This window comes from Equus przewalskii, chromosome 15 (genome assembly GCF_037783145.1).
Source record: "Equus przewalskii isolate Varuska chromosome 15, EquPr2, whole genome shotgun sequence".
NCBI lineage: Eukaryota > Metazoa > Chordata > Mammalia > Perissodactyla > Equidae > Equus > Equus przewalskii.
The window spans coordinates 4741580-4754198 of NC_091845.1; the positions used below are offsets into that span (position 1 = coordinate 4741580).

General features: G+C 56.4%; 1 protein-coding gene across 3 annotated transcripts in view; it reads left to right on the plus strand.

The window, feature by feature from the left end:
• The window catches only part of SLC6A6 (solute carrier family 6 member 6), a 79462-nt gene extending 69284 nt beyond the window's left edge, over positions 1–10178 (plus strand). For all 3 annotated transcript variants that reach the window (XM_070576481.1, XM_070576482.1, XM_070576483.1), the window contains exons 11-14: positions 430–532; positions 1090–1190; positions 3097–3267; positions 6041–10178. In XM_070576481.1, the coding sequence (XP_070432582.1) occupies positions 430–532; positions 1090–1190; positions 3097–3267; positions 6041–6181 (516 nt within the window). In that variant the 3' untranslated portion in view covers positions 6182–10178. The remainder of the gene's footprint in view (positions 1–429; positions 533–1089; positions 1191–3096; positions 3268–6040) is intronic.
• Positions 10179–12619: the final 2441 nt, after the last annotated feature.

Genomic DNA, 12619 nt, shown 5'->3' on the forward strand with positions numbered 1-12619 from the left:
GAAGGGTTTCACATCACTACTTTTCCTTACCAGAAGAAAAATGAATGTTTTTCCTGAAGCATCTGTAAGAGCCCCACCCCCAAAGGCAGACCACAGGTGCACACGCCAAGTGGCTGACACCCCTCATGTCTTCAGTGTCGGCTGCGGTGGCTTTGAGCACCTCCTTTGGAAGCCCACTTCAGTGAACCCATCCTTTTTTGCTAAGGAAGACATGTTATTGTGCTTTCATTTTTCTCTGTGTGTGTGTTTTTAATTAAATTTATTGAACTTGAAGTTGAGCATCTTTTTACCCATGTATCTGGTCCTCTTGGCCTCTGCCCATTTTTCTCTTGGGTTTTATATTGCTTATTGATATGCCACAGCTCTTTATATATTAAGAGAATTAGATATCAAATAACAAATCACCCTTCTCTGGTCTTTTCTTCACAGGGTGGCATGTATGTGTTTCAACTCTTTGACTACTATGCAGCTAGTGGTGTATGCCTTTTATGGGTTGCATTCTTTGAATGTTTTGTTATTGCCTGGATATATGGTGAGTACAGAGTTTTGCATCCCCTTTCTCAAGTTTCTCCTTTGGGCCTCTCTGTTTAGAAGCTTCAGACACACAGACTTATAGTGGCCACTCATTCTCCATCAAACACAGGGGCCTTCTCTGCCTGGACTTTTCCTCTCAAGGCTGCCCCTTCCCGACACAACACCATTGCAGCCCCCCAGATTCTCCCTGTGCGAGGGTGCAGGTGTGACTGTATGTTGTGACAAAGAGAACTTGACTGCGCGGGGCCTGTCTATGACTGACTGCTCAGCGGTCCGGGAATGGTCCATTTTGACCTCCCTGATGCCTTGGATCGGCCACGCCAGGATTAAGATCTGCCTGAGTTTGACATTAAAATACCAGGGGCCCAGTTACACCTGAATTTCAGATCATTTCAGATAAACATCTGCCACACTTGGATCTGTATGGTACCTGGATGTAGAGACCAGGATCAGGTCCCAGGGACGCCCTCATAGCCCCTGAGCCCCAGCTGTGTCATTCCCAGGGTGGATGCTGGCCTTGGACACCTTGTCACCATCTACCTCTGTCTCTTGCAGGCAGTGATAACTTTTATGATGGTATTGAGGACATGATCGGCTATCGGCCTGGGCCCTGGATGAAGTACAGCTGGGCCGTGGTCACTCCAGTCCTCTGTGTTGTGAGTTCTGTCCCGCCTGGCTGTGGGTAGGAACCTTTATTCCCTGGGGTTTGACAGCTCACCTGCTAAACCACTTTGCATTCAGCATCTGCTAAGTGCTGGTCCTTGACAAGCTTAATGACAGCTCTGCCTCAGGGAGGGGCAGGCTGCTCCAGAAGCTTACTTTGAGATGAGTTTTGAAGCATGAGTAGGAGCCTGTCAGGAAGAGAAAACAGGAAGGGCATTCCTGGAAGAGGAACCAGCCTGTGCAAAGCCAAGGTGTTCTGAAAGAGGAAGCTGTACCAGGGCTGGTTGAAAAACACAGGGGGTCCACAGCAGAATAAGTCAACACTGCCCTTAACTCACTCTGTGACCTTAAGTGAGTCCCTTCGCTCTTGGGGAACCAGTGTCCCCCTTTGTAGAACAAGGAGACTGCGGTGGGATGAGTGGCAGCCAACAGCCTCAGGGTATGACTGTTATTATTTAATATGGTTGTGGCCTTTTCATCCGAGGCACGGTTTCCCCATAAAATTAAGTCAGCTGCAGCAGCCAGTGACCACAACAATTGGCGAGTTTATTGTTGGAGATGAATTTAGTTGGGTTCAAAGCCCACGTTCTCATTCTCACGTAACGTTTGTTTGTGGGCAACTGCTCTCACCACTGTGACCGTCCGTTTCTTCCTCTGTCCCTCCTGAGGAGTTGGACAGATCAGAGGTAGCCTGCATTCCAAGACTGGGGGATGAAGTCAGCCTAGTGGGAAGATGCATGTGACATGGGCAGGTGCAAAGCTTCCTAGTGCTGGAGGAGCCCGGAGCAGCCCCTCCTGGCACTCTCTCTGTCTGCGCTGCAGCCCCACACGGCAGTACAGAAACAGGAGGGCCAGGCGTGCAGCCGGTGCCCAGGGGAAGGCGTCTGCAGCTCTCCCTTCCCTCGTCAGTTCTGCTCTAGATAGATTTGTCTTCCTGTCCAAACCCAGTTATCACATAGTGGAGATTTAAGTCATTTTCACCTTATGGGTTGTCCCGGACAACCTGGGTTAGCTTCTGAGATGCCGTCATTCTGACCAGAAGCAGGAGGAGTCCTGGGCCCTCCGGCCAGCTGCTCTGCTCTTCTCGGGGGAAAGGCGCGCTTCATCGGGGCTTGGGGCTCAGAGCTCACCCCGCCCCGCCGCACTGTTCATGGACGCCGAGGGCCACTGGCTGTGTGCGTGGGCTTAGGGCCTGGCTGTGGACAGTGAGCAGGGCAACGCACAGGTCCACCCCTTGTCCTGGGGCCAGGCCTGGGACTCGGGGTGGAGTCGGGTGGGTGGCAGTGGAGGAGAGCTAGCATTTATTGTGCACCTGCTGTTTGCACCTGGAACTGCACCAGGTGTTAAAGAAACAGGAAACAAGACAGACACCGCTCCTGCCCTCGCTGACTCTGGTTGGGGAGCCGATGCTGAAAGAGCAACTAGAAGCACAGGCTTGCTGGGAGGGAGAAGTATGGGCACCTGACTGAGTCTGGGCGGGGCCTGGCGCGTCAGGCAGGACCGTTAGAGCTGAACCAGGCTGAGGAGAAGATGAGGGGAGAGAGGTCCAGTCAGAGGGAGCAGCCTGTACTAAGCCCTGTGGCAAGTGACTGAGGAGCTGGAGGGAATTTGGGGTAGCTGGAGTGTGGACGTGGAGGGAGAGCTAGGGGTGGGGGAGGGCTGACGTTGCCGGCCAGGCTGCGGAGTTTGGACTGCTTCCCAAAGGCACTGGGGAGCCACAGAAGGCTGTTGAGTGGGGAAGCCACTTGGTCAGATTTGCACGGGGTAGGGTCCTCATGCAGCAGAGAAGAGAAAGTGTGAGGCCCCGTGGGAGGGGCCCACTGGGTGGGGCCCACCTCAGTCCCAGAAGCCCCCCGCCCAGATGCCAGGACCCCCCTTACTTCCCCCATCTCTCCACAGGGATGTTTTATCTTCTCTCTCGTCAAGTACATACCCCTGACCTACAACAAAGTCTACATGTACCCTACCTGGGCCATCGGGCTGGGCTGGAGCCTGGCCCTGTCTTCCATGGTGTGTGTCCCCTTGGTCGTGGTCATCCGCCTCTGCCAGACGAAAGGGCCATTCCTTGTGGTGAGCATGCAGGACCCTGAGGCTAGACTATGCGGGGAGGGCAAGAAGCCAAAAGCCAGGTGGATGTTGGTTTGCTGTGTGACCTTGGGTACGTTGCTTGCCCTCTCTTGAGTCCAAGACCCCTCACCTGCCCCATGGAGTGGGTGAGATTGTGGGCAGGAGAGTGCATCATGGGAAACAGGAACAGAGAACAGTTCACATGGGAGAAGGCTCTGTGGGGACGTTCAGACAGGGCTGTGGGCACAAGGAAGGATTTGCCAAGCAGAGGATGCGAGATGGAGGGTGTGGGGCATGAGGCATTCGTAGGCCAGGAGCTATGACAGCGCTTGGGCAGCAGTGACATGTTCTGGGGGGTGGGCGATGAGGCTGGAGAGGCGACGGTGGCTTTGGGTGCCAAGCTAAGAGCCAGGGCTTTATCCTGGGAGCAGTGGGGTCTGTGTTTCTGAGGTGGTGAGACAGGAGACAAGGAGCCGGGAGGAAGCCTGAGCTCCACCCAGAAGCCCTCCGCCACCCCCAGCCACGTCTCAGATAAGCCCAGCCCACGCTGGGGACCCCTCCCCAATCTGTGGCCACACCTGCCGCCCGACCCTCAGATGACACCCCTGCACAAGGCCAAGCCTGCGACTTCCAGGCCTCTGTGCCTGCCTGGCTCCACCCCCGGCCCCTGCCCACCACTCAGCTCTTGGAAATTCCTCCAGCAATCCTGGAGATGCCAGGCTCTTTCCAAGAAAGGCTTTTCTTAGCTTCTCTCTTAACCTTGAGCTTGGGCTGGCTCCAAGGCTGCACTGTTTTGTTCTGGGCTGTTTTATTGTTATTCTTAAAAATCTGGAGCCAGGATGTCCTGGGGCCCTGGCTCCCCCTGGGTTGGGCCGGTTTCCTGCTGGGCAGGGGAATGGCCTGGAGGTGGTGCTGGTAGGGGAGAGAGGAGGCTGGGCACAAAGGGAGCAAGCCGAGGACAGAAGCAGGGGTGTGTGAGGGAGGCCGACATGATGCCAGGGTCAGTCTGAGCTGCGACGGCCCTTGGGGGGTTCCTGCAGCATTAGATCATTGTGTTTTCTCAGGGGACACAGGCAAGGACCCCAGTGTTCAGGCAGAAGGCTGATCGGCCCTATCATTTCTTAAAATACTGGAATACTGGGCCTGGCGACAGATGAGTAATAGCTGCTGCCCTGAGCCCTCCAGGTGGCCCCCAAATGCCCCATGCCAACCCAGCCCCTCCCCGGGAATTTCCAGAATGCCCCTGCCACCCAGAAACTGAAGGTTAACTGGGTCTTGGATGTCTGTTCTGGTTGGTCAGTGCCACAGCAATTACATATTTCAGCCACGAGGAGGAGCACGTCCAACAGGTCACTAACGTGTCCCTTCAAAACTCAATTTAAAAATATCGTAGAACCAAAGCCGCCTCCTCTGCAGGCGATTGAGCCCCATCCATCCGTCTGTGCCCTGGGCCCCTTGACCCCCCACCTGCACAGGGTGCCGAGGTGTCCTCCCAGCCCCGAACTTCTCTCTGCGCCCGACCGGCCAACCCCGAGCTCTGTCCTGGGCGGATTCCAGCTGCGTCTGCACCCCCCTTATGCACAGAGCCCCAGGTGTTGCCCGGGGGAGCACGCCTCTTGTCTCACCTTCCGGGCGCACACCTGCTGTCCAGAGGCACCGAGAGGCAAAGCGATGCAAGGGGAGCAGAGCCTGCCCTCCGCTGGTGTCCCACCCCTCGCCCTTTACCTGGGCCTCCAGTCTCCTCCTCCAGGGACCAGAGGGGCAGCCCAGATGAGGGGAGCCCCGGGCAGGGCTGGGAGTGAACTGGAGAAGGCCATGGAAATCTACAGCAGGCCGCGCTCATCAGCTCTGGCCCATTGTCACCAAGAGAGGATGTGGGTCTGGGGTCGCTGGGTCTTGCAGTGTTTTAGGGGCAGATGGAAATCTGGATTTTCAAATGAAATATTGTAGCTTTTAATAGCAGCTTTTAAGCACTTGTTGTATACCTACGTTGAACGTCACTGCCTGGAGAGTTTGTGGTTTCCAACTGCTTCCTCTTTACGTCTCTGGCCAGGAGGTGGGCTGGGCGGCCAGAGCCCTGAGTTGGAGTCCCGGTCCTGCTCTGGCTGGCTGGGTGGCCAGGGGGGCCTTTCCCTCCCAGACTCCACTATCAGGCCGCCAGCGGGGAGGACGAAACTCGCCCTGCCCGGGGATCCTGTGCGAATTCTCGGGTGGTGCCGCCTCTGGCCCCTCTGGGGGAGGCCCAGCTCCGACACAAGCAGTGGTCTCCCAGCCCTTGCAGGGAAAGCTGCATGCCAGCAGGGAGATGGGGAGACCCGTCTGCAGGGAGGCAGGAATGCAGCTTGTGGGAGGCCAAGGGGTTTGGAGTTTCTCCCTGAGGAAGGTGGGAGCCATGGGAGGCTCAAGACAGTTATATGACCTCAGGCATACAAATTGCAGAAACTTGGCCGCTTTGCAAGTCAGAGAAGTTGGGGGATGGGACTCACAAGGAGGCATATTCCAGCTCCAAGGGAGAAAGAAGTCAGAGCCTGAGGTCTGAGTCACCCTGCCTCTGAGGTGTGGAAGCAGGGCTTGGCCAAGGAACTACCACAGGAATCTTGCCCTGATTCAGGGCCTGGAGGGAGCTTAAGAGTTGAAACGGGAGGTCCAGAGAAGGTAGTAGTTTGCAAAAGGCCAAACAGCACACTGGCAGGACCCAGAGTGGGTGGATGGCTGTGGTCAGGAGGGAAACCAGGTCCCCTGACTCTCCTCCGCTTCTGTCCCCTTCCTTCTCCAGAGACTCAAGTACCTGCTGACCCCCAGGGAACCCAACCGCTGGGCCGTGGAGCGCGAGGGGGCCACGCCCTACAACTCCCGCAGGGCCGTGAACGGGGCTCTCATGAAACCCTCGCACATCCTGGTGGAGACCATGATGTGAGCTCGTGGCCGCGTCGGGCCACTTTCCTGCTGTTTACTAACATTAGATGCCCGTAGGACGAGGTTTACAGAGCTTCAGATTGCACTAGGAGTTTTTCTAATTGTCACAGAAAATGTGTGTGTGTGTGTGTGTGTGTGGTGTCATGCGTACGTGTATTTTGTTTTGATTTGGGGATATTTTGTACAAAAAGAAAACCCACAGGCAGATGTCGGGGGCGAGGCAGAGCCTTCATACTGAATTAGATGTATTTTATAGGAACTTGGTAAATTTTTCTTTGTATTTTTTTTTACATATAACTGTATATACACTTAGAGATTGTCATACACTTTTACCACTTGAATTGATCCTGCCAGCAATAGATCTCATTTTTAAAAGCAATTCTTCGGTGCTTGTGTAGCTGGCAGAAAGTTCTGCCCCCAAAAAGTGCAGGGCGGACTTTTCCTGGGCCAACGGGCCCATTTTAAAAGTGCGTAGCACCTTCCAAACGTGGTTCGAGTGGAAGCAAACAGCACCCACCAGCTGGCCAGACCCGGAGGGCCTGGAGAAAGGAGGCCGTGGGGAGACGCCTCGTCACTCTTGTCTTCGCCAAGAAGAGAGACGCCAAGCTAATGAACCAGCCCCTCAAACACAAGGACCGACTCAAAGCTGACAGATGAGGCCCCACAGCAACAGCCTGATTCTAAGAGCCGCAGAAGCCGCTGCACCAGGAGCAAAACCCCACCTTGTGTTTTGAGGTGGACGGTGGAGGTTGGACAGTCAGCAGGACTGTCGGACGGACCGTCAGAGCCACTCATGCAGAGGAGCAGCGAGAGCTCGAGAGGCTGGGGCGGGCGGGGCCGAGGTGGGAGCCCTCAGGCTGACCGCCCGGCCGCAGTCCTTCCTGGGCGGCCCCCATGGAGACCTGAGCCGTCCGGCAGGAGCTGGCGGTCCCAGGGCTCCGAGCCTCGTGCAGATGGTCTGTTGCATCTTAGTGGGGTCCTGGCAGGTTCAGGCCATTCCCCAGCTGACGTCTCTGGAGGCTGCCTGTCGGAAGGAACCATGGCGTATTTGTGAGGGACAGGAGGGGAGCGAGTGGACTGGAGGATGCAGGCCAGGCGCACGGAGGGCCCGGGTCGGGAGGCGCCTTTTCTTTCCTCATCTCTCCACTCAGCTCTGTCCTCATCTCCCAGAGGCGGGGAAACTCCTGACAAGCTCTTGTTGAAGATCCCGGCCCAGGGCCACCCTAGCGCCCAGCAGGGAGTGCCAGGAGCGGCTCTGGATTCGGCTGACGCGCTCCTGTCGCTCTCCTCGCAGTTCAGGCACAAGCACAGCCCTTGGTGGGGCCCTGGGAGAGAAGAGAGCTCTGCCTTTCACAGCCCTGCAGAGCTGGTGTCAGTTGTGCACTACGTGGGAGCCTGCAAGAGGCGGCGAGGGGGCATTTTCTAGAAGGTTGGGGTTTTCATGGGGCTGGCAGCCCAGACCTGGCTTGACCAAGAGCCTCACGTACAGCAGCGTTCCTCTGAACCAGGAGAGAAGGTGCCCCCCTTTAAAAGCCCCAGTACGGACACGCCCCGACCCCAGCTCCATTGGGACTCCAACTGTGTCATTTAGACAGTCACTTCCAAATTCAGAGTCTCAACTACACCGAAACATTGTCACACACAAACGGCACTGCCCGCCTCGCGGGGTGTGTGGAGTGAAGCCCCGCTCAGGTTTTCAGAGCGGGGGCTCTCTGGATCCTGGGACCCCCTCCCCAAATTCGGGAGGGGGAGGAGCCTTTAATGTCCCCCTCTCAAGGGACAGAGGCAATTCTGAACCTCTTGCTTTGGCAAGCATTCACATTTCACTGTTTCCAAGGCACATCCTCTGCCGAACGGCACCCAGCCCTGGTCCAAACGATTCAGTCCTGATGTGTCCTGTCCCCGTGTATCTGTGGTGCTGCTGTGTCTGATTTGATTTTATTGGGTTTTTCCTGAGTAGCAATGTGGCCTGTTTTCCTTTGTCTTACGGAACCTCAGTGAACTAACCGCTCTCAGGGGCTGGGGACAGGTGGCCTGTGGAGGCGAGGGGCGTCTGTGGCTGCCTGGGCATCTGTGGTCGTTTCAGGCTCCACCATCTCCCCTCCTGGGGCTTGGTCCCTGGTGAGAGGCTACAGTATTGCGGGTTGGTGGGCAAATGGCAACATTCTGGAAATGGCCCGGGGAAGGCCTCCTCTTATGAGAGTCCCAGACCAATTCTAGACCAAAGACACATGCAGACCAGCTCCCCAGGCCTCGCCTGGAAGGAAGGTCAGCCACTTCACCCAAGCCCATTCCTCGGCAAGCTCCTGGGGCACCTGTCTCCCCGGCGGCCTCTGGTCGAGTCCCCCAGCTCTGTGTCCGCAGAACTCGGCCCTGCGAGCACAGTGTGCGAGGCCGCGCGGCTTCTCCGTGTCCGCACGCAGAGCTCCCGACTCTGGTTCTCCTGTCTCTGGGGCCGTCCTCCGCCCGCTCCCCGCCTGGGATGGGTCAGAAATCCGGAGGCCGACACACAGCCCAGTCAGCCGGATCTGGAAGGGGTGTGAGGGAGATGTTTGGAGAATTTTTTAGGATGAGGAAATGGCTAAGGGCCCCGGGATAAATCTCCCCCAGGGAGACGCTTCGCTGAGCTGGGCGTGGACCGAGTTAATCCCTGCAGTGGACAGGCCTCCAGGGCCCCCCAGCCAACGCCCTCATTGTAAAATGGGGAAACTGAGGCCTGGAGCAGGGAAGAGACTTTGGCACAGCGAGCTGGGAACGGAACCAGCCCCTCTCGGGTCACTTCCAGCTGCAGGGGCTCTGAGACCTCTGTGGCGAGTGGCGAGTGCAGCTCCCTAGGTCTCTCCCTGAAGACCGAAGGCAAGCCTTGATGAAACAGGAAACGTTCCATCCCCTGCAGTCAGGGACAAGGTGAGCAGCACCCACCTCGGACCATCCTCAGGGGCCAGCTGGACCCCAGGCTGTGGTTCCGTGGGGCAGGTAGCTGGCCTTCGGTCGGAGGGGCAGCGCCCATTCACCGTGGCCCTGCACCCAGCAGCCCTCTGTGATCTGGGCATTGAGAGCCCTACTGCACAGGAGGAAACTGAGGCCCAGAGAAGCTGGCTGGTGTGCAAGAGGCAGAACGCCTTAGGCAGGATTAGCCAGAGGCTATGTGGGAAATTCCCAGGAGCAGGAGGTGGCCTTGGATGAGTTCTGGGCTCTACACAGCTCCCTCTCTGTACCTCTGGTCCCCTGTTCTCGCCCCAGATCCCCAGCACACCCCCAGAGATGGTGGTGAAGCACAAGACGAGAGCAGACCTGTCCCCCCACTGCACCCCGGCCTAGCACAGGGCGTCCTGTGTCACCCAGGTGCCACGCACAGTGGTCAGGGCCCAGGCAGCATCACGGGAAGTGCTCTGGGCAGCCGGCGCTGAGGGCAGAGGCGCCTCCCTTCCCCCCAAGCCTCAGACGTAAGCCAGGAAAGGACCCAAGAGAAACCGCTCCAGGCAGCTAGAGGTTCGTCCAGCCCTCAGACCCAGGCCAGGCGGCCCCAGGCCATCCGCACGGATGTTTTAAATACCGCTGTGCAGAAATTCAACAAGCACAAGACCGCACAGCACACAAAACCCCGATCCCAGAACTTGGCGTGGGTGCGGGCCCCGGGCCCGGGAGCAGCCTTCGCCCCCTCTCCAGCACCGGCCCTCAGACGCCCCTTGTTTTATGGGAAGCTGCCTCTCCTTGTCCCCTGGGAGGTGTCGCTGCTGACCTGTCTGCCTGGTCCTTGAGGGATGGGGCGTCTTGGGGTATATCTGGCTTCAAATCGAGACGTTGGCTCCATTTTTTTTACCCAGTTCATTTTCCAGTCCCCAGCTACTGTGACTCTGTGTTTAGCACAAAACAAAGCTGAGAACGTGGGTCTTGCCTCCTTCCAGAAATATGTCTGGCACACCAGGACTTTTTATTAAAACTTCAAAATATTTTTAAAATATTTTAAACTTTTGTAAAAAAAAAAAAAAAGAAAACCAAATCAACCAACCAGAGACTCTTCTGAGGAGGAACATTTGTATTTGAATGAGATCCTGGGCGTGTGATTCAGTCTTGCGGTAGACAAGCTTTGTGTATAAATGTTTTATGATATGAATCCCTGTATTTGCAGGGTTTTTCTCTTTGCTCATTAGATAAATATGTATATCGATATTTTAAATTCATCTTTGCTTTTTTTTAGAGGAGTTTGTAATCACCTTATAACATGAAAATAAACATTTCCTTTGTAAAATCCAACACGTGTGCATTCTGTTTTGTTTTTTTTTAAAGATTCTATTTTTCCTTTTTCTCCCAAAAGCCCCCCCGGTACATAGTTGTATATTTTTAGTTGTGGGTCCTTCTAGCTGTGGCATGTGGGACGCCGCCTCAGCGTGGCCTGATGAGCGGTGCCATGTCCGCGTCCAGGATCCAAACTGGCAAAACCCCAGGCTCCAAGGCCGAGCGCGTGAACTTAACCACTCGGCCACGGGCCGGCCCCTGCGTTCCGTTCTGATGAGGCTGTTTTTCCTCACGTTTGGCAAGCGTTGTACATTTTACAAAGAGCTTTCAGTCCCACCTAAGGATGCTCCTCAATGGTGACTATTATTACCCAGGTTGGAGACACTGAGGCAGAGGCTCAGAGGGGGCCGTGGTTTGCTCAAGAGCACACAGCAAGTCCAGAAAAGAGCCGGGCCTCGCACCCTGGTCCTCAGACTCCTGAGTCTGCTCTGGCTGCTTCTACTGATCCTGCTGATTGAAGTCCACCTTCTGGGTGTGCAGCCCTGTGTGACTGGGAGATCTCCCACCAGCTTCCTGAGCTTCAGTTTCCCCAGCTGGAATACACTACCGCCCCCTGCAAGGCTGCAGGATGATTAGAGGGGATACTCATAAAGTACCAGGTGTAGTCACTTACTGACTCCCGAACGGAGCCTCTCGGATCGCAAAGTCCAGGAGTGGGGCAGGCGGCGCGGAGACAGGGTGAGTGGCCAGCCCTGGAGGGACGCAAACAGGGATGATGCCACGGCCCCTGGGACGTCAGAAAGAGGAGACACAGGACCCCAGGAGGCCAGTGGTTGACACAGACATCCTCAGCCTGGGGAAATGTGAGCCCAACCCACTGTTACAGTGGGGGAAACTGAGGCTAGGAGAGGGGATTGGCCTCACTGGGGTCACAGAGCAGGCCAGTGTTTTGGGCAGCTGTCCTGCCCACGGGCCCCCACCACCCTTTGTGAGCAGGCGAGGTCAGGGGAGCCTGCTGGGTCCTTCCCCAACTTCCCAGACCAAAAAAAAATCTTTCTCAGCGACTCATTATTTATAGACAATGTTAGAATAAAATCTCCCCCTCTTTTTCTGGCTGGCTGCCTTTCTGACGGCCTCTGCCCGACTCTCCCCACCCCCAAGTGTCTTGGCCACGTGGCTTGTGTTCAAACCCTGGCTTCCTCCCTTACTACCTGTGTGACCTTGGCCAGTTACTTGACTTCTCTGTGCCCGTTTCCTCATCTGTAATGTTGATGATAACACACGCACCTCCAAAGGCTGTGGGGAGGATGCAGGGAGTTCTCTCGAAGCATGCAGCAGTGCCTGGCATGCAGCACAGGGAGTTCTCTCGAAGCACGCAGCAGTGCCTGGCGTGCAGCCAAGCCGCGGGACCGACGCTGCCCCTCTCAGCGGTGCCAGCTTGGCGCACAGCTCCCTCGTTTCAGAAGTGCCCCCGAGCCTATCCCCCTCCCAGCACAAGGACGAACGAGTGCCCTCTGCACAACTCTGGCCCCTGGCCTCCCTGGCCCAGCCACAGAAATGCCCCGTGTGGTCCAGGCCCTGCTTGCACTCCTCTTGAGACAGGGTGCTCGCTCCCTCCTGCATAGCTGATGGGAAGAAGCGCTCCCTCTGCCCACAGAGCTGTGCTTCCCCAGCGGGGCCAGCCCTGCCCTGGACCCATCCTGCCCTGGATGCCCTGTAGAGATTAGGGGCATCGCTGTCCCCTACCCAGGCTAAAGGGGCTCCATACAGCAGAGCCACCACTCACCTGCCTCAGTGGCTTCCCCCTGCATATAGAATAGAATCCGTAGTCCCCACTCACACCCTCACAGTTGGGCCCTGCGACCTCCAAGCTGGTCTCCAGCCCCACTTGCCTACTGGACCTCCTTTCTCTTCTTGAACCCACCAAGCTTATTCCCACCTCAGGGCCTTTGCACTTGCTGTGCCCTCTTCCTGGGATGCTCTTCCTCCAGGTCTCCACAGGGCTGGCTCCCGTCCTTCAAGTCTCAGCACAAATGTCACCTTTTCAGAAAAGCCCTTACTCTGTTACTCTACCCCTGTTACTCTGTTTCCTTCATTGCACGCCAGACCTCCTGAAAGAATTCTTCATGATTTGCTCCCTTGCTTGCTGTCTGTCTTCCACTAGGATATAAGCCCCATGCAGACAAGATCTCATCTGTCT